Raw genomic sequence first — 27,317 nt, forward strand, 5'->3', positions numbered from 1 at the left:
AAAAGAAATCACTGAATAGATCATGGTGCAGCTGATTTGGTAAAACTGGCACCAATCTTATTTATCTTAATACTCTGTGAGAGACATAAAGAAAGTTAGCAGCCTGACGCAGTAAAGTGGGTAAGTAGAAATTCAAAATGACAACCGCCTGGTTCAGTGTCACGGTCCAAGTCAGGAAAGTTAACTTTTTAATAATTATTATTCAACATAATTTCCAGAAGGCATGATTAGACTTACAGTCTAACTGAAAAAGAAAAATTACTCCAAATCTGTGTATATCGAGAATTTGCCTTTCTCCTTGTATACAAAGTAGATACTGTGCCCTATTCATCCAGGGAGGAGGTCCTTTCCCTCCACAGATGGTCCCATGTGGAGGGGCAGCTGTTATGCTAACACCCCACCCTCTCTCCATCCATCCTCCCAGACATCCCTTCCAGGAGAAGGAAAGACACATGACTGCTGAGTTTGAGTTACAGAGTGTATCATGCTTGGCTCAGCTTCTGCTTCAGTTTTGTGCACGGGAACCCACTTGCGTGCAGAGACCAGACATCTCCCTCTGCCCTCCATGCCCGAAGTTCTACATTTGTCCTTTGGCTGTCGGCAATGTCTGTGACTGGAAGGCTGAATGCGCCTCCTTCTGCAGTTTGATATTAGGAATCACGCTTGGCCCAGGTCTAAACCACGCCCACCAACAGACTCTGATCAATGATAAAGGTAGGGGCTTCCCTGGTGGTGCAGTAGTTAGGAATCCACCAGCCAATGCAGGGGACATGGGTTCGAGCCCTGGTCCGGGAAGATCCCACATGCCGCGGAGCACCAAAGCTCGTGCGCCACAACTAATGAGTCCACACATCACAACTACTGAGCCTGCGCTCTAGAGTCCACGAGCCACAACTACTGAGCCCATGTACCACAACTACTGAAGCCCGCACTCCTAGAGCCTTGCTCCGCAACAAGATAAGCCACCGCGATGAGAAGCCCGCGCACCGCAATGAAGAGTAGCCCCTGCTCGCCACAACTAGAGAAAGCCCGCATGCAGCAACAAAAACCCAAAGCGGCCATAAATAAATAAATAAATAAATAAATAAATTCATAATAATAAAGGTAATACTTTACTTTCAAACCATTTCTGAGACAATCTCTCCACTGGTTTTGAAATTGCGCAGAGAGCAGGGTTGTGATAGATTAATCTGATATATCTGCAACACTGCTGAAAGCAATCACATAATGCTATCATGACAAGAGTTGTCAAAATTCTCCTAATGTTTTCAAGAGATGAGATCTCTCAGAATTTTCTCTTAAAATTCAATATCTTGTTTGTTGTCAAGGCATGAAGCTAAAACTTCCTTATCTTGGGAATATAAGTTAAACGAAAAGGAAAATTTAAATGAAAAGGAAAAGCCACAATTCAGAGTACAACTACTTTAACTCAAAAATATCCCAGTTACTCAGCTACCTTAAAAGTGCATCGTAATTAATGTGGATACATATGAACAGGTATCTGGATTCTTTTATAAGAGCAAAAAATGAACCTTACATCAATGATGCATTTACCTGAATTCTCTGCAAAGCTGATCTCAACTCTCCTATTATTCATGACTCTTATGTGTCCTAATATCACATACTTCCTGTTTTCATAAGTGTAATTTCTTCTTACACACATTAATTCTAGCATGGTTTAGGAGTACTTGTGGTAACTGCTGATACATGTATTCATATCCAGGGAGTAACACTTGCTCAACTATTCTTTAGTTTTACCTTGTTAACAATATATTCATGCATAAGTTTATCAGAATTTCTTTTCTATGCAGGTCACCCTTCCATGGTTTTCTTTCCCCTTATTTTATATGTATTTTGTACTCTAAATACACGTTTTAGAGTCAAATAAGATGTTCTACAGCATACAAAGGTGTGACATCCCAATGGGTGACTGAATACAAAGAAAATGCACAATCAAAATACAGGTGAGGAAAAACTAACCAGGCCAGCTAGATATCCAGTGACTGGACATTTGTCATGCAGAAGCTCTCAGAGTAAAATTCTTATCGACATTGCACTAGATAAAACGGAAAAAATAAGATGTTCTAAGGACAGGTTGAACTCAGGTGCTCTGAGACTGAGCCCAGGTACTATGGATATAGACATAATTAGGGAGTCACTGAAGAAAACAGTGAGTATTTAAACTATCAACATGTAGATACTTCTCCAAAAAAGTACAAAAGTCAACCAAAAGTGTCAGGCTATGACTATGGAAGACGAGGTAGAAAATTTGACAAGACCAAAGCATAGATGGCCTGAAAAACTAAAATGTAATTTACAAGATAAGGGGATGCTAAAAATAATTGGAAAAAAACACAAGAAATTCAAAATGTAAGTTAAAAGACGGAAATTTATTATTAGGATATAAGTAAAAATGATCTCGTTCTGTATAGATTGAAATGACTGCACACATGCCAACTGACTTTCCTTTATCTATGCTTCCTACTTAATGGGAATCTATTACTGATTCAATGAAATAACAAAGCCAAAAGAAAGCTGTTCATTTTTATGCCAGTGAAGAAGTAAGCAGTGAGACAAATAAAAGTGCTCTCTGGATTGGGATTTCTGAAGTAATTCATGTTCTAAATATTCCTCACAGTGGACGAGACTGTGCACTAAGCATGGCAAAGCACCTAGAAAAATGAACATTTCTGAGAATATGAAGAGGTAGAGAGCCTGGGCATATACACAGAGGGTCATCTATCATGGAGAACAGCGCAGTAAGAACCATGATGATGTGTTTTGGAATAACGATCAATTTCAGGAAAATTGCAAGATGGTATTCCCGGATATTTTCCACTGCAAAATCCTAAAGCAAAGAAAAAGAACGTCCTCTCTCCTGGTACTCTGAGCTGGTAGTTGGAATTGGCTGACTGCGAATGCAAAGTTTCTTAGAACGTTTGATTACAAAAGTCACACACATTTTGCATTCTCTTCCATAGACTCCGTCAATATAAACGAGCCATGGTCAATCACCTGCAGCCTCCTTAAACTGGTAACACTGCAACCTGGGTCCAGCTGCTTTTACAGTTTGAAGGACAGAGTTACATACTCCTGTAATTATCTGTGCCTGCATTTTGGGAAGCATAACCGAGGTCAGAAGCATAGGACTTTCAACAGCGGGGTCCCTGTAAGACTTCCTTTGGCTTCCGGTTTCCTGCAGGTGGCACGCTGACAAAATCAGAGGCATCATCTCATCTCGCTTCCTGCATTACTGAGAGTCAGAAACTGGACTAACCAAGTAAACGACCACTCCTGGGATCTCACACTTAACATGCTGCTGGCATGCTTCTCCAATCTTCTGTTAAGACTGTTTGTTTGTTTGAGTTCTCTTCTTGGTATCATTTTACTAGCCTCTGTCCTATTACATACCCAGCCTCAGGAAGTAAGTAAGAATATGGTCACACACCATATTTTAGCCGTATTTTTCTTCCCTAACATTTAGAAAAATACTCTCCGATACTATAAATTTAGTAGCTATACTATAGTATACTATAAATTTAGCTATACTATAGTATACTATAAATTTAGTAGCTCTGATAAAATTTTCAAAATGTTTTTCTTTCCATTTTTCCATCTTCTCCTCCATTATTGCCTAAGAATATCTTTTCTCAAAAGGTGGGAGCGGCATTAAAAATATACTGTCTGTGGAGAATGGTAACGTCAGCCTTCTTTTGACTTCATGATTTTCTGCACTGTTTTCATCTGCAAATATTTCCACTTGAACACACATGAAAAGATTAGCAATGTCGGGGTGGGGTGGATGGAAATTTTGCTCTGAGCGTATTTATTATGCCAACAATGCAATTTAATGCATCTTTGATGGTGTGCAATTAGGTATTAAAATTTCTCATAACTAGAAACGCTCTAGTCAGTGGGAATTTCCGTAGATAATTTCAGGTAACATGGGAATAATTTTGCTAGATAGAAGGCCTAGACCAATATATAAAGCATTCAGCTTAGGGGAAAACGGATTTTTTCTTCACATTAATTCTTCACTTAACACTATTGGGAAATGCAAATTCACATAAAACCTAAGGAGCAAACCAGTAATTTTTTTATATTTTAAAAACAAATTTATAAAGACACAATATGGCAACTAAAAAATAGTACTCCAAACCACAATGTACTGATTTGTTTTTCCCTAACGGGTTAATTATTTTTGCACAAGGAGATTTACGTAATGTACATTACTGGTTTAATTTAGATTTCTAGTCCTGGTTTCATTTATGCCCTTTATTTTCTCCGATTTTCTTTCTCTCACACCAATGATTCTAAAGGAAGATGAACTGCAGAAGTCAATATACTCTATTAGCTGGATAGATTTCGCAAATATGCATGACAACACCACAACTTCAAATTCTGCCCACATTCTATGTTCTTGGCATACTTTTGGCATAGCATATGCTAATAAGAAAACCATAACAGACAAGAAAAAAAAGTACACTAAGCAATGTCAGGATTAGACAGGGGTGGACAGAGAGAAGAAGGCTTTCAGCTAACTGTCGGTAATATTCTTGTTTCCATCCAGACTATAATATTTAGCTACAATTCAGTAAAAACTGAGCCCACTGTCCATTGACAAGCCACAAGCAATTCCTAAGTGATGGGAAATTGAGCAACCAAGCATTACCTTTAGATTATGGATGCACTCACGTTAGGCACTTTCTAAGAAAATGTAACAACAATGGCACTGATATGGCCGAGGTGAGAATGCAGTCAGTTGAAGGCATGCACATGTAGACAGTTCTGACAGCACTAATTACTAGAGAAAAACAGGAGCTGCATGATGTACATGATCAAACGCGAAGTTATAGATGTCATCTGAAAGCACTTCGGTTTAAATGGAGATCATACCGCCAACTTAATAATGAACATGGATATTAAGTTTCTGAGAGTCGACAGTGACTCTTTTGGAATTTTAAAGTTTATTTCAATTTAAATAAAAAGTGTTTAAGATTATGTTGGTTAGTTATTTTATATATAGTAGTGTATATATCCTAAACTCCTAATTTATCCGCCCTCCACCTTTCCCCTTTGGTAACCATCAAGCTTCTTTAGGGAAAAGAATCTGAAAAAGAATACACACACACACACACACACACACACACACACACACACACACACACATATATACACATACATATAACTGAATCACTTTGCTGTACATCTGAAACTAACACAACATTGTAAATCAACTATACTTCAATAAAAAAACAAAAACCAAAAAATATATGATTATAGAATATAAACAGCTTCTATAAAATTAATAGGGCAAAGTTACTCATTGTGTATCTCACCATGATAGACATCAAACATATGAATCAAAACAGACAAAAAAAAACCGCTCGGCACAGAGGAGAGCTGACACTCACTTTGCGTGGCGGATATCTGGCAGGGACCTCTCTAGAGCAATGTTGTTGCTGACAAAAATATTGAAACCATTTTCCCTGTAAGCTGAGTCATCGTGGTCCTCTTCAGTGAGGGGGTAAGGTTTCCCATGCTCACCTTTCCCTAGCAGGAGAAGAGAAAAAGGGATTATTGTCTGTGTAAAAACCATCTCATCTTCTAGAACAGATAATAAGACACAAATGTCTGTGTTTCTTTAGTTGCCTGTTACTATGCTCCAAAGAAAGCTCTAGCAGCAGGATTTGATTATATTATTTAGAGAGACACTCATGATAAAAAGCAAGCAACACAAAAGAAAAAAGTATAATCTTATCTCTCAGAGAAAACCACTGCGAAGAGTTTATGTGTATGTTTGCTAACATTTGTATACAGATTCTAATATACATACTGCCCTATAATTTGATGTTCTCCAACATAACTGTATAAAAGCCATCACACTTCACTGAGTTCTGCTAGTTGATATAATTTCATTGCATCCCAATTTACACTATTCTGCTGAAGATATATTTTTAAGTTATTTCCAATTTTACATATTATAAACAATGTTAAAATAAACATATTTGCTTAATATTCCTAGTTAGGTATACTTGGAAGTGGTGGCAGGGTATAAATTTTATTTTACAAATAAAATTGCCAGACTACCTTTAGAGTGAGTAGATAGCTTTCATACAGCCCCAGAAGCATGAGATACTCTTTTGAAATTTACTGGTAAAAATATATATTAGTCACACATTTGCCTTCTCTTGACTAATAATAAAATTAATTTTACATACATTTATCATTTGTATTTCTTACATTGTAAAATGATTGTCTGGAGATTTTAAAAAACAGTTTCTTTTAAGAGCAATTTACATATTATGTTTGCTAAAGCTTTCTTAATTACGTACATTGTAAATATTTTGTAGGTTTCTTTTATTTAAATCTAATTTAAGGCTTCTGTTTTCTGGTTCTGCAGGTAAGGAGTTGGAAGTTGCCACTCTGTCTTGACAACCAATACAAAGCTGAAGAGACTGAAAAAACCAACAGCTCTTCTTGGATCCCGAAGAGAGGAGAGGACACAGGGCAACAGAGACAGACGGCGGAGTGCAGGAGCTAAACCTTACCAGAGCAGGGGCTCGTGAGCAGAAACACCAGGAACCAGCGCCAGGGTAGGAAAACCTGAACTATAATTGACAAACTGCTGGGGGCTCTGTGCAGACAAGTCGGAGAAGTAAAAACCTTCTGGAGGACCCAGTCATAGAGAGGTTCCAGTTTTATTGAGATTTATCTCCGGGAGCTCAACCAAGTTCCCAGAGTAACTACTGAAGAAAAATTCTCTTGAGCTTCTGGCAGGAGGAGGAGAGAAGGAACCATTGTGAAATACGTCAGAACACCCTGGTGTTCTCTATAAGGCTTGCCCTCAGGGGAAACTAGTTAACCAGAGCCCCACCTGCTCTGGTGTATCCTGTAGAGCCAAACTGACCCAAGAGAAGGGAAATTCCTGACTCTAGCCGACTCTAACCATTCCGCCCAAGTGCGGAGAAAAATCCTGAGAAACTGCTGCAAAATTCACAGTTCAGAAGCCCAGGGTCACTAGAAGACTGAGACCTAATCACGAGACTGTGGGCATTCCCCTCCCACCACACCTCTACACCACATCATGAAAGGCTTATTTCCAGCAATTTCTTTCATCTGGTTCATCAAGTCCAGCTGTCAAGGAAAAAAATCACAAGGCATGCCAAAAGGCAAAATCACAATTTGAAGAGACGGGCGAGATGGAGAAAGCATCAGAATCAGACATAGCAGGGATGTAAGAATTATCAGACTGAGAATTTTAAATAACTGTTGTTAATATACTAAGGGTCCTAACAGAAGAGTAGAAAACGTGCAAGAACAGATGGGCAATGTCAGCAGAGAGATGGAAATCCTAAAAAAGAACCAAAAATAGATGATAAAAAAACACCTTAAAAGAAATGAAGAATACTTCTGATGGGTTTATGAGTAGAAGTGGATACAGATGAGGAAAGATTCTCAGAGCCAGAGGATTTATCCACAGAATCTTCAAAATCCAAAAAGCAAATAGAACAAAAACTTAAGAAAGTAGAGTGGAATACCCAAGGGCATGGGATAACTACAAAAGATGTAACATATACATAATGGGAACAACAGAAGGAGAAAAGAGGAAGGAACAGACTATTTGAAAAAACACTGACAGAAAAATTTCCCCAAATGAATATCAGGCCCCAAACCACAGATCCAAGAAGCTCAGAGAACACAATGCAGGACAAATTACCAAAGCACTACACAGAGGCATATCATTTTCAAATGATAGAAAATCAAAGATAAAGAAAAAATCTCAAAAGAAAACAGAGGAAAAACTCCTTACCTATAGAGGAACAAAGATAAGAATTATATCCAACTTCTCTTCAGAAGCCATGTAAGCAAGAAGAGAGTGGGGTGAAATAGTTAAAGAACTGAGAGAAAAAAACCTCCCCACGTAGAACTCCACACCCTGTGAAACTAACCTGCAAAACTGAAGAAGTAAGGTCATCTCAGACAAACAAAAATTGACGGAATTTGTTCCTATTAGACCTGCCTTGTGAGAAATGTTTTTTAAAAAGTTCTTTGAAAAGAAGTAAATGATATACGTCAAAAACCTGGATCTACATAAAGGAAGAGCACTGAAGAAAGCATACGGGAAGATAAAATAAAAACTAACACCTTGAGAGAGGACCTTCAAGATGGAGGAAGAGGAAGAGTGGAGATCACCTTCCTCCCCACAAATACATCAAAAATACAACTACAAATGGAACAACTCCTACAGAACACCTACTGAGTGCTGGCAGAAGACCTCAGACCTCCCAAAAGGCAAGAAACCCCCCACGTACCTGGGTAGGGCAAGAGAAAAAAGAAAAAAACAGAGACAAAAGAATAGGATGGGACCTGCACCAGTGGGAGGGAACCGTGAAGGAGCAAAGGTGTCCACACACGAGAAGCCCCTTCGCGGGCGGAGACTGCGGGTGGTGGAGGGGGAAAGCTTCGGAGCCGCGGAGGAGACCGCAGCAACAGGGGTGCGGAGGGCAAAGCAGAGAAATTCCCGCACAGAGGATCGGTGCCGACCAGCACTAAGCAGCCCGGGAGGCTTGTGTGCTCACCCGCCGGGGCGGGCGGGGCTGGGAGCTGAGGCTCGGGCTTCGGTCGGAGCGCAGGGAGAGGACTGGGGTTGGCAGCGTGAACACAGCCTGCAGGGGTTAGTGCGCCACGGCTGGCCGGGAGGGAGTACGGGGAAAAGTCTGGAGCTGCCGAAGAGGCAAGAGAACATTGTTTCGGGGTGCGTGAGGAGAGGGGAGCCAGAGTACCGCCTAAACGAGCTCCAGAGACGGGCGCGAGCCGCGGCTATCAGCACGGACCCCAGAGACCGCATGAGATGCTAAGGCTGCTGCTGCAGCCACCAAGAAGCCTGTGTGCGAGCACAGCTCACTCTCCACACCTCCCCTCCCGGGAGCCTGTACAGCCCGCCACTGCCAGGGTCCCAGGATCCAGGGACAACTTCCCTGGGAGAACGCACGGCACGCCTCAGGCTGGTACAACATCATGCCGGCCTCTGCCGCTGCAGGCTCGCCCCGCTATCCATACCCCTACCTCCTCCTGGCGTGAGTGAGCCAGAGCCCCCTAATCAGCTGCTCCTTTACCCCGTCCTGTCTGACTGAAGAACAGATGCCCTCAGGTGATCTACACGCAGAGGTGGGGCAAAACCCAAAGCTGAACCCCAGGAGCTGTGTGAACAAAGAAGAGAAAGAGAAATCTCTCCCAGCAGCCTCAGGACCAGTGGATTAAATCTCCACAATGAAGTTGATGTACCCATCAGTGTGGAATACCTGAATAGACAACGAATCACCCCAAAATAGAGGGGGTGGACTTTGGGAGCAACTGTAGACTGGGGGTTTGCTTTCTGCATCTAATTTGTTTCTGGTTTCATGTTTATCTTAGTTTACTTTTTAATGCTTGTCATCACTGCTGGATTTGTTTATTCATGTGGTTGCTCTCTTCATTTTTTAAATTACTTTTTAAAACATTTTATTTTAATACTTTTTAAACTTTTAATAACTTTTTAATTTTATTTTACTTTTATTCCTCCTTGATTTTTTTTTCCTCCCTTTTCTTCTGAGCTGTATGTCTGACAGGGTCTTGATACTCTGGCCATGTGTCAGGCCTGAGCCTCTGAGGTGGGAGAACCGAGTTCACAACACTGGACAGAGACCTCCTGACCCCATGTATTATCAATCGGTGAGAGCTCTCCTAGAGATCTCCATCTCAATGCTAACAACCAGCTTCAATCAATGACCAGAAAGCTGCAGTGCTGGACACCACATGCCAAACAACTAGCAAGACAGGAAAACAATGCCACCTATTAGCAGAGAGGCTGCCTAAAATTATACTAAGTTCACAAACACCCCAAAACACACCACCGGACGTGGTTCTGCCCACCAGAAAGACAAGATCCAGCCTCATCCACCAGAACAAAGGCACCAGTCCCCTCCACCAGGAAGCCTACACAACCCACTGAACCAACCATACCCAATAGGGACAGACATCAAAAACAATGGGACTATGAACCTGCAGCCTGTGAAAAGGAAACCCCAAACACAGTATGTTAAACAAAATGAGAAGACAGAGAAATATGCAGCAGATGAAGGAGCAAAGTAAAAACCCACCAGACCAAACAAATGAAGAGGAAACAGGCAGTCTACCTGAAAAAGAATTCAGAATAATGATAGTAAAGATGATCCAAAATCTTGAAAATAGAATGGAGAAAATACAAGAAACATTTAACAAGGACCTAGAAGAACTAAAGAGCAAACAAACAATGATGAAAAATGCAATAAATGAAATTTATAATTCTCTAGAAGGAATCAGTAGCAGAATAACTGAGGCAGAAGAAGGGATATGTGACCTGAAAGATAAAATACTGGAAATAACTACTACGGAGCAGAATAAAGAAAAAAAGAATGAAAAGAATTGAGGACAGTCACAGAGACCTCTGGGACAAGATTAATTCCACGAACATTCAAATTATAAGGGTCCCAGAGGAAGAAGAGAAAAAGAAAGGGACTGAGAAAATATTTGAAGAGATTATAGTTGAAAACTTCCTTAATATGGGAAAGGAAATAGTCAATCAACTCCAGGAAGCACAGAGAGTCCCATAAAGGATAAATCCAAGGAGAAATAGGCCAAGACACTTATTAATCAAACTATCAAACATTAAATACAAAGAAAAAATATTAAAAGCAGCAAGGGAAAAACAACAAATAACATACAAGGGAATCCCCATAAGGTTAACAGTGGATCTTTCAGCAGAAACTCTGCAAGCCAGAAGGGAGTGGCAGGACATATTTAAAGTGATGAAAGGGAAAAACCTACAACCAAGATTACTCTACCCAGCAAGGATCTCATTCAGTTTTGACAGAGAAATTAAAAACTTTACAAACAAGCAAAAGGTAAGACAATTGGCACCACAAAACCAGCTCCACAACAAATGCTAAAGGAACTTCTCTAGGCAGGAAACACAAGAGAAGGAAAAGACCTACAATAACAAACCCCAAACAATTAAGAAAATGGTAATGGGAACATACATATCAATACTATCTTAAATGTAAATGGATTAAATGCTCCAACCAGAAGACAGAGACTGGTTGAATGGATACAAAAACAAGACCTATATATATGCTGTCTACAAGAGACCCACTTCAGACCTAGGGACACATACAGACTGAAAGTGAGGGGATGGGAAAAGATATTCCATGCAAATGGAAATCAAAAGAAAGCTGGAGCAGCAATTCTCATATCAGACAAAATAGACTTTAAAATAAAGAATGTTAAAAGAGACAATGAAGGACACTACATAATGATCAAGGGATCAATCCAAGAAGAAGATACATCAATTGTAAATATTTATGCACCCAACATAGGAGCACCTCAATATATAAGGCAAATGCTAGCAGCCATAAAAGGGGAAATAGACAGTAACACAATCGTAGCATGGGACTTTAACACCCCACTTTCACCAATGGACTGATCATCCAAAATGAAAATAAATAAGGAAACACAAGCTTTAAATGACACATTAAACAAGATGGACTTAACTGATATTTATAGGACATTCCATCCAAAAACAACAGAATACACTTTCTTCTCAAGTGCTCATGGAATATTCTCCAGGATAGATCATATCTTGGGTCACAAATCAAGCTTTGGTAAATTTAAGAAAACTGAAATCTCATAAACAACGTAACCTTACACCTAAAGCAACTAGAGAAAGAAGAACAAAAATCTGCCCCAAAGTTAGCCAAAGGAAACAAATCATAAAGGTCAGAGCAGAAGTAAATGAAAAAGAAATGAAGGAAACAATAGCAAAATTAATAAAACTAAATGCTGGTTCTCTGAGAAGAGAAAATTGATAAACCATTAGCCAGACTCATCAAGAAAAAAAGGGAGAAGACTCAAATCAACAGAATTAGAAATGAAAAAGGAGAAGTAACAACTGACACTGCAGAAATACAAAGGATCATGAGAGATGACTACAAGCAACTCTATGCCAATAAAATGGACAATCTGGAAGAAATGGACAAATTCTTAGAAAAGCATAACTTTCTGAGAATGACCAGGAAGTAACAGAAAATATAAACAGACCAATCACAAGCACTGAAATTGAAACTGTGATTAAAAATGTTCAAGAAACAAAAGCGCAGGACCAGATGGCTTCATAGGTGAATTCTATGAAACATTTACAGAAGAGCTAACACCTATCCTCCTCAAACACTTCCAAAACATAGCAGAGGGAAGAACACTCCCAAACTCATTCTACGAGGCCACCATCACCCTGATACCAAACCAGACAAAGATGTCACAAAGAAAGAAAACTACAGGCCAGTATCACTGATGAACATAGATGCAAAAATCCTCAACAAAGTACTAGCAAACAGAATCCAACAGCACATTAACAGGATCATACATCATGATCAAGTGGGGTTTACCCCAGGGATGCAAGGATTGTTCAATATATGCAAATCAATCAATGTGATAAACCATATTAACAAATTGAACGAGAAAAACCATATGATCATCTCAATAGATGTAGAAAAAGCTTTCAACACGATTCAACACCCATTTATGATAAAAACTCTATAAAAAGTAGGCACAGACGGAACTTACCTCAACATAATAAAAGCCATATACGACAAACCCACAGCCAACATCGTTCTCAATGGTGAAAAACTGAAACCATTTTCACTAAGATCAGAAACAAGACAAGGTTGCCCACTCTCACTACTATTATTCAACATAGTTTTGGAAGTTTTAGCCACAGCAATCAAAGAGAAAGAAATAAAAGGAATCCAAATCGGAAAAGAAGAAGTAAAACTGTCACTGTTTGCAGATGACATGATACTATACATAGAGAATCCTAAAGATGCTACCAGAAAACTACTAGAGCTAATCAATGAATTTGGTAAAGTAGCAGGATACAAAATTAATGCACAGAAATCTCTGGCATTCCTATATACTAATGATGAAAAATCTGAAAGAGAAACTAAGGAAACACTCCCATTTATCACTGCAACAAAAAGAACAAAATACCTAGGAATAAACCTACCTAGGGAGACAGAAGACCTGTATGCAGAAAACTATAAGACACTGATGAAATAAATCAAAGATGACACAAACAGATGAAAAAATACAACATGTTCTTGGATTGGATGAATCAACACAGTGAAAATGCCTATATACCCAAAGCAATCTACAGGTTCAATGCAATCCCTGTCACACTACCAATGGCATTTTTCACAGAAATAGAACAAAAAATTTCACAATTTGTATGGAAACACAAAAAACCCGAACAGCCACAGAAATCCTGAGAAAGAAAAATGGAGTGGGAGGAATCAGGCTCCCTGACTTCAGACTATATTACAAAGCTACAGTCATGAAAACAGTATGCTACTGGCACAAAAAAAGAAATATAGATCAATGGAACAGGATAGAAAGCCCAGAGATAAACCCACACACATATGGTCACCTTATCTTTGAAAAAGGAGGCAAGAATGTACAGTGGAGAAAAGACAACCTCTTCAATAAGTGGTGCTGGGGAAACTGGACAGCTACATGTAAAAGAATGAAATTAGAACACTCCCTAACACCATACACAAAAATAAACTCAAAATGGAATAAAGACCTAAATGTAAGGCCAGACACTATAAAACTCTTAGAGGAAATCATAGGCCTAACACGCTATAACCTAAACCACACCAAGATCCTTTTTGACCCACCTCCTAGAGAAATGGAAATAAAAACAAAAATAAACAAATGGGACCTAATGAAACTCAAAAGCTTTAGCACAGCAAAGGAAACCATAAACAAGATGAAAGGACAACCCTCAGAATGGGAGCAAATATTTGCAAACGAAGCAACTGACAAAGGATTAATCTCCAAAATATACAAGCATCTCATGCAGCTCAATAACAAAAAAACAAACAACCCAATTCAAAAATGGGCAGAAGATCTAAATAGACATTTCTCCAAAGAAGATATACAGATTGCCAACAAACACATGAAAGGATGCTCAACATCATTAATCATTAGAGAACTGCAAATCAGAACTACAATGAGGTATCACCTCACACCGATCAGAATGGCCATCATCAAAAAATCTACAAACAATAAATGCTGGAGAGGGTGTGGAGAAAAGGGAACCCTCTTGCACTGTTGGTGGGAATGTAAGTTAATACAGCCACTATGGAGAACAGTATGGAGGTTCTTTAAATCCTAAAAATAGAACTACCATATGACTCAGCAATCCCACCACTGGGCATATACCCTGAGAAAACCATAGTTCAAAAAGAGTCATGTACTGCTATGTTCATTGCAGCACTATTTACCCTAGCCAGGACATGGAAGTAACCTAAGCGTCCATCGACAGGTGAATGGATAAAGAAGATGTGGCACATGTATACAATGGAATATTACTCAGGCATAAAAGGAAATGAAATTGAGTTATTTGTAGTGAGGTGGATGGACCTAGAGTCTGTCATACAGAGTGAAGTAAGTCAGAAAGAGAAAAACAAATACCATATGCTAACACATATATATGGAATCTAAAAAAAAAAGAACGTTTCTGAAGAACATAGGGGCAGGACAGGAATAAAGATGCAGACGTAGAGAATGGAGTTGAGGACATGGGGAGGGGGAAGGTTAAGCTGGGACGAAGTGAGAGAGTGGCATGGACATATACACACTACCAAATGTAAAATAGATAGCTAGTGGGAAGCATGCAGCCGCATAGCACAGGGAGATCAGCTTGGTGCCTTGTGACCACCTAGATGGGTGGGATAGGGAGGGTGGGCGGAGATGCAAGACGGAGGGGATTGGGGATATATGTATATGTATAGCTGATTCAGTTTGTTATACAGCAGAAACTAACACACCATTGTAAAGCAATTATACTCCGAATAAAGATGTTAGAAAAAAAATTAATGTTCTTATTTCAAAAAGAAAAACTAACACTTTTTAATTTTTCTTATTCTTAATTAATATGTTTGTTCAATGTATAAAATCAACAATAGATTATATATGCTTATGTATAATTATATTATTTCTATATATGTTACATATATACACAGTCATGTATGCTTATGTAGTATTTGTACATATATTTTTTATATATATATGTACAAACACTCATGTATGCTTATAAAAAAGTGGAATGGATGAAAGCAATGACAGATCAGATAAGAGGAAGGAATTACTATTTAGGATCATTCTGTTATTTTAATGTACTCACACTACCTGTAAAGTGCTATAGTGTTATTTAAAAATAGACTTGGGTTAGCTGTAAATGCATATTTCAAACTCTAGGGCAACTGCTACAAAAAAGTAAAAAAAAAAAGCATAACTGATATGCTGAGACGTGGAGAAAAATGAAATCATATAAAAACCTCAGTTTAATGCACAAAGGACAAAAAAAAGTGGAAGATAGACATGGAACAAGGATGACATAGATGACAAATAGAAAACAGTAATGAATAAGGTAGAGATTAATCAAAACTATATCAATAATCACTTTGAATGTCAATGGCCTAATTGCACCAATTACAAGAGACTGTTAAGAGTGGTTCAAAATAAATCTAATATAAGAATTTTTCCACCTCAATTATTTTACTTTTTTCATAGTTTCTTATTACGCATTATATTTATAAGTAAGCCCTTTCCTACTCCACTATTATTTTTAAAATTCATTCATGAATTCAGAGTTTTACTAACATTTTGTTTTGTTTTATTCATTAAAATTTTTGAACCATCTGGAACGTGTTCTGGTGTGAGAAGTGAGAAAAGAATCACATTTATTTTTAAACACACAGTTAGGTGTTGTAGGAATGACATTTAATGAATAATCTGTCATTTTCTTTCCTGCTTTAAAATGCCATATACAAAAGTAAAAATAGAGTTACCATATGATACAGCAATCCTACTCCTGGGCATATATCTAGAAAAGATGAAAACTCTAATTCAAAAAGATAGCCATCCCGATGTTCATAGCAGCACTGTTTACAATAGCCAAGGCATGGAAGCAACCTAAATGCCCATCAACAGATGAATGGATAAAGAAGATGTGGTACATATATAGAATGGAATATTACTCAGCCATAAAAAGAAACGAAATAATGCCATTTGCAGCAACATGGATGGCCCTAAAGGTTATCATACAAAATGAAGTTAGAAAAAGACAAATATCAAATGATATCACTTATATGTGGAATCTAAAACATGACACAAATGAACTTATTTACAAAACAGACACAGACTCACTGACATAGAAAACAAATTTATGGTTACCAAAGTGGGAAAGAGGGTGGGGAAGGGATAAATTAGGCATTTGGGATTAACATATACACACCACTGTATATAAAATAGATAAGCAACTAGGATTTACTGTATTGCATAGGGAACTATACTCAGTATCTTGCAATAACCTAGAATGGAAAAGAATCTGAAAAATAATATATATATTTCAGTAATACCTCAAATAGAAGTGAAAATATCTTTTTTTTAAAGCTTCTAGTTTCTGCCACAGTGGCATTAACCTCAGTAGAGCCAACAGTTAAGATCAAACAGCTAGGGATTGATAAGGAATTATATGCTCAAGAAGCAGACTAAAAATGTCTTCAATTTTAAGGGAGAGAAACAAACATTTTTAAGTGTTTCACTTTTGGCATCCAAAAAAATCAATACTGAGTCTTGTCTGATTTTCTGTTTTGATTTCTTAGGAGAAAATGTCACTTGCTTTTACAAACTAAATGGTAAGTAAATGAGTCAGCGAGAAATTTTATTTATATACCAGCTAATTCTTGAGCACCCACTAAGTACAAAGTACTATGTTAAAAAATTTTATGTATATTTTTTGACGCAACACTGTGAAATAAACAGTTTTACCCATGTTACATGTAAGTTAAGAAGAGACACTGGTATTTTCAATAAACATTGCCACAATTAGCCATTAGCCATCTAACCTGAGGAAACTTTTTTAAAAATAAATTTATATATTTTATTTTATTTATTTTTGGCTGCATTGGGTCTTCGCTGCTGTGCGCGGGCTTTTTCTAGTTGTAGCTAGCAGGGCTACTCTTTGTTGTGGTGCACAGGCTTCTCACTGCAGTGGCTTCTCTTGTTGCGGAGCACAGGCTCTAGGCACGCAGGCTTCAGTAGGCACGCAGGCTTCAGTAGGCACGCAGGCTTCAGTAGGCACGCGGGCTTCGGTAGCTCGCGGGCTCTAGAGCGCAGGCTCAGTAGTTGTGGTGCACGGGCCCAGCCGCTCCACGGCATGTGGGATCCTCCAGGACCAGGGCTCGAACCCGTGTCCTAACCTGGGGAAACTTTTAAAAGATCTAAGTGTCTCTCCCATGAGTGGCCAAACTAGCTAGAAAACGTCTTTTGACCTTATACATTCTTTGGTGTTAACTGGATTCATAGGCCACTCCGTAAATACTATTCAATTAAAAAAAAAAAAATCACAGTGCATAATAGTCTTCACTTTCTTTAAAAAATTTTTATTTTTAAATTTAAATGCCCTAAGTGAAATGTATGCACACACCTGAGGCTTCTTTTCTGTAATTTTTTGGTAGATATTGTTAATGGTGAACTTTTAGACTCGGCCACTTTTAAGACTGTAGATACGAAATTTTAAAGCTACACATTCATTCAAACATCTGTCAGTCAAAGGGAAATTCATTTTCTTTGTATAACAGTGTGGTCTTCAGATGATACATCCCAGGTGGCAAGGCTTTTCCAGTTAATGAGTGACTCTTTAGAGCTTTAAAGCAAAGCTTGTGAGTCCCCAGGGAGGGCTTTCTAGAGACTTCTTCACGGCAGCTGTGAGGAGAAGTTTTTAAATTTTCTGTTCTTAGGCACAGCCAGCAGTCTTTACTGCAAATGCGATCAACTCATCTTAAGTGTTAATACGTAGATCCTCAGGGTCTACGACATCTCATGTGGTTTGACGTTTCTTTTGTAAAACAGCAAAACAAAGCAAACAGCTCCAATCAAAAAGCATATGTTGAAAAATGACATTAGTCAAAGGTCTTTAATTTATTAGTCTACAGATGTACCTGTTTGTCTTAAAAAAGCTCTACTGTACCTACTGTTATCACTGTAAATTCAGATCCCTTTACTTTAAATTAAAAAATAGTGCACCATCTGCTGTGTTTAAAATAGTACAAAAGGTATAAAAATGAGGTATTTTAAAGAATAAAAATATAAAAGTTAAATACTATATATAAATGTACAGATATTAAGCAGAAAGTTTCTAAGTCTTCCAAATATGTCTCTGATCCTACGTTATTCAAGGCATAGAGTACAAGTTAACATGGAGATTCCATTAAATTCCTCATAGGGCACCTGGTATTTATCCTCCAGATTAAGTGACGTTTTATTTAGTCCGGCTGTCTCATAAATTGGTATGACTATCATTTTTTTAATGTTTATCTACAATATGCATCTCTAGGTAGGAGAAGTGAAAATGTGTATGGTATGACCCCAGGCCTGAAAAAGCTAGAAATATATTCTGATTAGGAAGACACGGGGCACTATAGACAACTTTGTGTCCCTGAAAAACGCATATTGAATCCTAACTCCCAATGGGAGAGCACTTGGAGGTGGGGACTTTGGGAAGTGATTAGGCCATGAGGGATTAGGACTCAGAAATGGGATTAGTGCCCTTATAGAAGGGACCTCAGAGACCCTTGCCCCTCCCACCAAGTGAGGACACGTGAGGACCTAGGCCACTGGACCGCAGGGAAGTCTCAAAACAAATTTATTTTAAATGACATGAATGTGTACAAAAAACTGACAAAATTGAAAAACTATGAAAATGGATGCTAATTTTTCAAGGTTTTTACTGATAAAGATCAATATAAAATCAACTGTTCTAACAACAAATTTGAAATAAAAATTTTAAAATAGCCTTTCAAGTAGCATGAAAATATCAACTATTTAGGAATAAACCTAACAAAATATGTACAGGGCTGCTCTCCATACTGTAAATATAAGAAACATTGTTGAAAGAAGTTAATGAGTAACTAAATTGGAGTGATATATCATGACCTTGGATTGGAAGAAGTGTTTTTAAGTTGTCAGTTCTCCAGGAACTGATCATTTATTTGCCTACAACATAATCTAAATTGAAATCTCAGGACTGCTTCCTCTGGAGTGGTGGGGGGCTCAGTGTGCTTGTGATTGGGGTGTTCTGTGTAGTGCGATAAGGAGCTGAATCAAACATGTATTTGGAAATGCAAAATACCTAGGATGCTCACCACAGTATTAATGAAGGAGGACATAGCTGAAGAAAGTTAAACTAATACACGTTTGGCTACAGGATAAACCAATACTAATGTGGTTACATAAAAACAATAATGTGATCTACAGTAATAATAACCATCCATTACTGATAATAATATTACATCTCCATTGTCTGATGATGAAAACATTTTTTTTTTTTTTTTTTGTGGTACGTGGGCCTCTCACTGTCGTGGCCTCTCCCGTTGCGGAGCACAGGCTCCGACGCGCAGGCTCAGCGGCCATGGCTCACGGGCCCAGCCGCTCCGTGGCATGTGGGATCTTCCCGGACCGGGGCACGAACCCGTGTCCCCTGCATCGGCAGGCGGACTCTCAACCACTGCGCCACCAGGGAAGCCCCGAAAACATTTTTAAAAAGAATAGTTGTCTAATATGTCTAAGATCTAGAGATACAGGTATTTTTTATATTAAAAACCTTATATATGTTTTGATTTAGCCTATAAGGAGTTAAATAGCAAGAAGTATTTATATTCACTCTGAGCACAGATCTTTAACGTGGAAATAGAATAAATCTATGTACACAAATTGATGTTGTTGGTAAGAATTTGTTGTGAATGAAATTAAGGATTCTCTATGTTTAAAATCGACATGGCTGTATAGAAATCTTAGTGTTCTATCAGTTTTCAGCTTTCACGTGGGCTCGGGGATAGGTTTTATTGCCTAATTGTGTAGTTAGTCTTCAAACTGTCATAAAAAGCTTCACTGTCTGCAGACAACGCAGGAGCAAATCATGTTAAGAAATATTTTGCCTCCCAATCATTTAAAAGTGTATTTTTACGGCTGAGTAATATTCTATTGTACATATGTGCCACATCTTCTTTATCCATTCATCTGTCTATGGACGCTTAGGCTGCTTCCATGTCCTGGCTATTGTAAAGAGAGCTGCAATGAACATTGTGGTACATGACTCTTTTCGAATTATGGTTTTCTCAGGATATATGCCCAGTGGTGGGATTGCTGTGTCATATGGTAGTTCTATCTTTAGTTTTTTAAGAAACCTCCATACTGTTCTCCATAGTGGCTGTATCAATTTACATTCCCACCAACAGTGCAAGAGGGTTCCCTTTTCTCCACACCCTCTCCAGCATTTATTGCTTGTAGATTTTTTGATGACGGCCATTATGACCAGTGTGAGGTGATACCTCATTGTAGTTTTGATTTGCATTTCTCTAATGATTAGTGATGTTGAGCATCCTTTCATCTGTTTGTTGGCAATCTGTATGTCTTCTTTGGAGAAAAGTCTATTTAGGTCTTTTGCCCATTTTTCGAATGGGTTGTTTGTTTTTTTGATATTGAGCTGCATGAGCTGCTTGTAAATTTTGGAGATTAATCCAAACGTAAAATAGATACCTAGTGGGAAGCACCTGCATAGCACAGGGAGATCAGCTTGGTGCTTTGTGACCACCTAGAGGGGTGGGATAGGGAGGGTGGGAGGGAGACACAAGAGGGAGGAGATATGGGGATATATGTATATGTATAGCTGATTCACTTTGCTATACAGCAGAAACTACCACAACATTGTAAAGCAGTTATACTCCAATAAAGATGTTAAAAAAAAGTGTATTTAGTTTGATCCATCACTGGTACGTATGGGTTCTCTTACACAGATATAAATTTCACCTTTTCTTAATCATTAAAGACTAATGATAAAAAGCGTTTTTAAATGCAAAAAGTATCTGTAATTTACACACATAGGATTTCTGCCTCTTATCTCTCCCTTTCCACCCTCACTCCTTTAAGGGGAAGTGCTTGATTTAAATTCCCATGCAGTGCATTCCCCAGGAAGTGACAAGTTTTTTTTTTAATGGAACATTACTGTTAAATCTGTCAGCATCTTCCTTTGTGTAAAAATCACAGTGTCAGAGTGTCATGGCTTCGACATTTTTACCCCTTCTAAAAAGGTAAGGCAACACAATCACAAAGCACCCCATGTCACTTGAAGCATACAGAGAAGAAGCTGAGATCAAAACCATCAAAGAGAGTGGAAAAAAAACCTAAAGCAAATAAAGAGGCCACTGGCTAAGAGGCAAACTAGAACGAAAGTAGCAAAAGAAAGAAAGGTGAGCAAAGAAAACACTAAGTGAAGATAAGATCTGGGGGGTAGACTCTTTTCAATAAATTTATTCCTTGCAATAAATAAAAGTCTGATTAACAAAATAATAGTTAACTTTGTCATCTGTTATTAGTTACACTGTGTATAGCCTAAGAAGACAACAGAAATTACATTATACTATACAACAAGGAAAACATATAGGCTGTGATCCTAAATAAATTCAAAAAATTACTTTAGTTAAATATTAACAGGGACCCTGACATGATCCTGGCTTTTAGATTGAGTGATAAATATGTGTATATGTCAGATTTACAACAGTTTCTACATAACAGCAGCATCTTAATTTTGATTATGAATGACAACAATGCGTTACAGAGCATATGCTATTTATGATAAAATTTTACATGATGCTGAGGAAAAGTGAAATCTTACTCAATAGATTATAAAGGAAGCTTTATGCATGAAAAGAGATGAAAGAATGAAATAGGATGATACTTGCTATAATCATAAAGAATAATAACACCACAGATATCACATCCCCAGTCAGGGGAGTGGTGGTGAGGTGATTTAATAAATCAAACGGCGAAAAGACGGCAATTCCTGAAAGTTCACACTAAGGACTGGATGTAATGTATAATTCTTCTTTTAAAGATGTGTGGAATTTACATTTCTATGGAACCAGAAAAGACTTCCAAACTGTTCACTTAAGTATAAATGTCTCTCTCTCTCTCTCTCTCTCTCATGTCTGTAGTAATGGAATGAAAAATTATCAGTGGTCCATGTCTCATAAACTTCTGATTGTTCCAACCAACGTGGCATACAGAGAGCATAGACACCTGAAATAAGCAAATAGTAATTCTAGCAATGTTGTTGAGTGAAGAGATTTTAATGGAATGTTGAACTGCATTAGATTTATAGTAATTTCTTAAAGAGTAAGTTCACATCATTAATATCAGAAGTGTCTATATTTTAAATTAACCAGATAGCTTCCCTATCTGTATACTAAAATTTTCTACTGTTCTTCATGTATATTTTGTTATATTTTCTTCATTTAATTAGGTACTGGTTAACTACATCTAGGTAACCAGCTGTATTACTATAAAGGAAATAAACAATTCTCGTCCTGCCCATACACTTCTTGGAATGTGATCTGGTCAGGCTCAGTCCTAATTCCATGCCTCACTCAAGGAATTTTCCTTGTCTGATTGAATCATCCTGGAAGTGATACCTCCAGATTGGTTTTCAAGAAATTGTGGTTTTCATCACTATGACCATTGGTAAAATATTTCCATGCACGTTTAGCTTATTCTTTAAGAAACCTAGTAAGTCATTCCTTTCCCAGGACTCACAGTACATTTGCCTTCAATAACCTCCTCTTTTTCTGCTTAAAGAACAGACTTGTTTTCAGATGTCAGGGAATTTTTTTTTCCTTCAAACTATAACATATATGAGTTCTTTTTCTGAAAAATCATAAATCATCAGAGCTCTTTAAAATTGCATTTTTTCCTTTCTTCAATATAAAAGTTTATATGAAATACCTCGGTACCTGAGTTAACAGACAGATAGAATGATTGTAAAGGATACTGTGTCCACTGAAACCTATACACTAAGTATTCATTTGTAAAAATCAAAGAGATGATAATTATATTAATCAGAGTTTGCATTTATACAAGTGAATACCAACAGATAATTTTGTGAACACTGTTCTAAAATTTTGATGGTTTACTTTATATATGTTATAATAGGTTTTAAATGAGTTTAATTATGATTTTTTTTTTTTTTTTTTTTTTGCGGTACGCAGGCCTCTCACTGTTGTGGCCTCTCCCGTTGTGGAGCACAGGCTCCGGACGCACAGGCTCAGCGGCCATGGCTCATTGGCCCAGCCGCTCCGCAGCATGTGGGATCTTCCCAGACCGGGGCACGAACCCATGTCCCCTGCATCGGCAGGCGGTCTCTCAACCACTGCGCCACCAGGGAAGCCCAACTATGATTATTTTTAATGTAATTATCTTTTCAATTTTTCTTTTGAATTGCTTTTAACTCTTCCTGAAATGCCATTGATTTTTATGGGAATATGATTTTGTTAGAATTTTTAGGCGTTTGTATTTTATAGATTTGGATGGGGCTGATGGAAGAAAAATATGCACAAAGTTCATATTTTGGGGTTAATTAAGTGTGAGATGGCCTGAAAACTTAAACATACGTAATTACTTAGTTCTCACTAATGGCCTCTTTCTTTAGGCTATGTAGAAAATTACTACATAAATATTATAGATAAATATTTCAAAGTATAAAATTCCCATTGAATTTAATAATTGGGAGAACTAGCACTGCTTATCGGGACGAAGAAAGAGCTAACTTGTCTCTAATAGTCTGGTTCATCCAGATATCATCGCTTTGTCATCACCCTTACAATTATAATATGAAAAATTAGGTTTTTTTCCAAATCTTTAAGCATTATAAATAAAAGATACTGAAGTGAGATGAAGAACAAAGAATCCATTTGTAATTTACAAAGTATCAAAAGACTTGGGGTTTCTGTTTCTATTCCTGTATTTATAAAATATGTAACTGTGTCCCATATTTTCTCTCAAGAAATGTCACTTTCTTCATATTCAGATTGGAAATTTTATCTTTCAGGGCTACTGTTATGTTTTTATGAGTAAAATATATAAAAAACCTGAAAGCAGTGAAGATTTCTTAATACAAAGGAGATGTGATATTCTTATGGATGTCAGTTTCATATGTTAGCAGCAATTGAAAATCCTGGAACTTTGGGGGGCAGGTTTGTTTTCTGAATGTTTTCAGTAACTCACTAAACTCCCATTACTCCATTTGTTGTGGTAGAGGGCAGTGGACACTGTTTTAGTTTCAGCTTTCAGCATCATTCATAAGATGCTCTCCTCTACCACACCCTTCTCCTCCTTTTCTCTTTCTCCTTCTCTCTTTCTTCTTATGGTTCTTATTTGTTCTTTTTACCTGAATTTTATGTCTTAGTTTTAAACTTTAATTCATAATGTTTGTTAAGGATAACATGAGTCTCCCTCTTCTTTTTCCTCTTTGCCACAGCATCTGCTTTCAACAAAATTACACACACACAGCATGCATATGTTGCTATTCCCCCCCACCTTTTTTTAAAATTTAGGGCTTCCCTGGTGGTGCAGTGGTTGAGAATCTGCCTTCCAATGCAGGGGACATGGGTTCGAGCCCTGGTCTGGGAAGATCCCATGTGCCATGGAGCAACTGGGCCCATGAGCCACAACTACTGAGCCTGCGCGTCTGGAGCCTGTGCTCCACAACAAGAGAGGCTGTGACAGTGAGAGGCCCGTGCACCGCGATGAAGAGTGGCCCTTGCTCGCTACAACTAGAGAAAGCCCTCGTGCAGAAACAAAGACCCAACACAGCCAAAAAAATAAATAAATTGAAAAAACAAAAGCAAGCAAACAAAAATTTAGTTTATATTGAGGTACAGTTGATTTACAATGTTGTGTTAGTTTTAGGTGTACAGCAAATTGATTCAGCCATACATATACATACATGTACCTATTCTTTTTCAGATTATTCTGTATAGGTTATTACAGAATATTGAGTATTGGAAGCCACAATTTGGAGTTGGATGACAAATATCTAGGTTCTGAGATTTACATCCAACTTCTCCTCCTAAGAAGCTGTGTAATTTGGGTGGGATCTTTCACATTTTCACCCTCAGTGGCCTCATTTACAAAGACAAGAGGTGTGGCTAAATAGTTTTATTCTATCTAATATTGTACACCACCAATTCATTCAGTGATTGTTTTTAAATCATCATACATCATCAGATATTTCATTCAGCTTTAAAGTTGACGTGCAAATATTACCTGAAGCTTGAGTACTTTGCAATAATAATTGCTTGAAAGCAATTATCAATAATCTCAAAGGAAAAACTATGTAACTTAGTCATACCTCCAATCTTCTAGAAGAAATGGAGGTTCATTGCGGAGGAAGGGCAACAAGATGTTTGAGGGCAGACTGAGGGGCTGGTGAGATTCAATAGACACTCGTTGCCTGACTAATATATAACTAATGCTAAGAAGGCAAGGACAAACTAGATTAAAATATACAAAGTTCTGTAACACAACTGGCCACAAAAGGATGTTGACAGTTGTTTTTCTGTTATCAAAATCTACAGAAAATAGAGCTCCAGCTCATACTGAGTTAAAGAAGACACTATTGTATGATGCAATACACATGAAAAGTTTCCTTATAAAAGTTAGAATTCATAATGTTTCAATTAAAATTGTGTCTATTCCTGTCAGTGGAACTCATTAAATTTACTCTCTCCAGGCCTGCAGAGTTTCCAGGTCATGGAAACAACCTAACTGTCCATCAACAGATGAATGGATAAAGAAGATGCGGTGCGTATACCGCAATGGAATATTACTCAGCCATAAAAAGGAACGAAATTTGGCCATTTGTAGAGACGTGGATGGACCCAGAGTCTGTCATACAGAGTGAATTAAGTCAGAAAGAGAAAAACAAATATCATATATTAACGCATATATGTGGAATCTAGAAAAATGGTACAGATGAACCTATTTCCAGGGCAGGAATAGAGACGCAGATGTAGAGAATGGATGTGTGGACACAGGCTGGGAAGGGGAGGGTTGGATGCACTGGGAGATTAGGTTTGACATAAATACACTACCATGTGTAAAATAGATAGCTAGTGGGAACCTGCTATAGAGCCCTGGGAGCTCAGCTCGGTGCTCTGTGGTGACCTAGATGGGTGGGATGGGGAGCGGGGGTGGGAGGGAGGGAGGGGATATGTATACATAGAGCTGATTCACTTCATTGTACAGCAGAATCTAACACAACATTGTAAAGCAATTATACTTCACTAAAAAAAAATTTACTCTCTCCAGTTAAAGCAAACTGATCCCAAAGCAGAGATGAAAGAGTGGGTCCTTAGACCTTCAGAGGCAACAGTCTTCTTTCTCAAATAAGGCAGATAAAATGGATAATCCATTATAAAGAGCCAAATGGAGGAGTGAAATTTGGGACAAAATAAGCTGAATCCTAGGAAAGGAACCCAATGCTGTCCTGTATGATTTAGATGAGAAAGCAAGGACTTCTTATCTAATAATAGTAAACTATTAAAATCATAAGTTGTAAGATGACTATCCACTAACTACAGAAGTGATTACTCAGAGGTCTGGAGAAGCGGTAAATCTCCTGACAAAAGTATCCCAAGCATCGTTGAAAGGAGGGACACTCTTGCATCTTTCATGAGAGCTGTTGAACTACATCCCTACCCACTTTCTGAGATTTAACTGTGCAGAGATTGGGGGAGTCTGGCCCCATGGCTCTCAGTTCTATACTCAGTAACTCAGGGCCAGAAGATTGTCTTTGTCACATAGGCCTTTTTGAGAGTGATTCTTTGTCAAGTGTGTGCCAGCCTTAAGGGCTGGAGCTTCTCGAGTCATTTTAAACAACGAGTTTTGAGGATGCTAAAAAAAATTAGGCTTTAGAGATGTCATTCAATTCCATAATTATCACATATGTTCCTTCTAAAACAATTATTGTCAATTAAGAAAAAAATGTAGTATGAGAAAAATACCTTTTTTATATTGCCACTTAAGAAGCTAAATTGTGGTAATGACCAGATAACATAGAATAGGAAAATAATAATTAAATCACTATGATGTTTTCACATGTGAGGAGGAAATGATCCTTCAAGGAGAAGCTCATTATAGGTCACTTGGAGTGCAGTGAGAAGACAATTGAAGAACGATGATGAGGGGCTAATCACCACCCCATGGCATGATGGGAGAACGAGTGTATCAAAGGACACAGCGAAACTCGGAGGACAGAAGTCTTAGCTTGTATTCATAACGCATCTTATTCTTTCATCAACCTAATTTTGATTTTCCAATTTAACCAGTGGTTGAAAGAAAAAGCA

At 38.0% G+C, this 27,317-nt stretch overlaps 1 protein-coding gene across 1 annotated transcript in view; it reads right to left on the reverse strand.

The window, feature by feature from the left end:
- GALNTL6 (polypeptide N-acetylgalactosaminyltransferase like 6) overlaps positions 1-27,317 on the reverse strand; it is a gene marked incomplete at both ends in the record, with an annotated part of 1,083,563 nt that overhangs the window by 624,268 nt on the left and 431,978 nt on the right. The window contains one exon of the mRNA XM_081237627.1: positions 5,415-5,553. Within this exon, the coding sequence (XP_081093753.1) occupies positions 5,415-5,553 (139 nt within the window). The remainder of the gene's footprint in view (positions 1-5,414; positions 5,554-27,317) is intronic.

The sequence above is a fragment of the Mesoplodon bidens genome (genome assembly GCF_964165515.1).
Source record: "Mesoplodon bidens genome assembly, chromosome: 6".
Taxonomy (NCBI): domain Eukaryota; kingdom Metazoa; phylum Chordata; class Mammalia; order Artiodactyla; family Ziphiidae; genus Mesoplodon; species Mesoplodon bidens.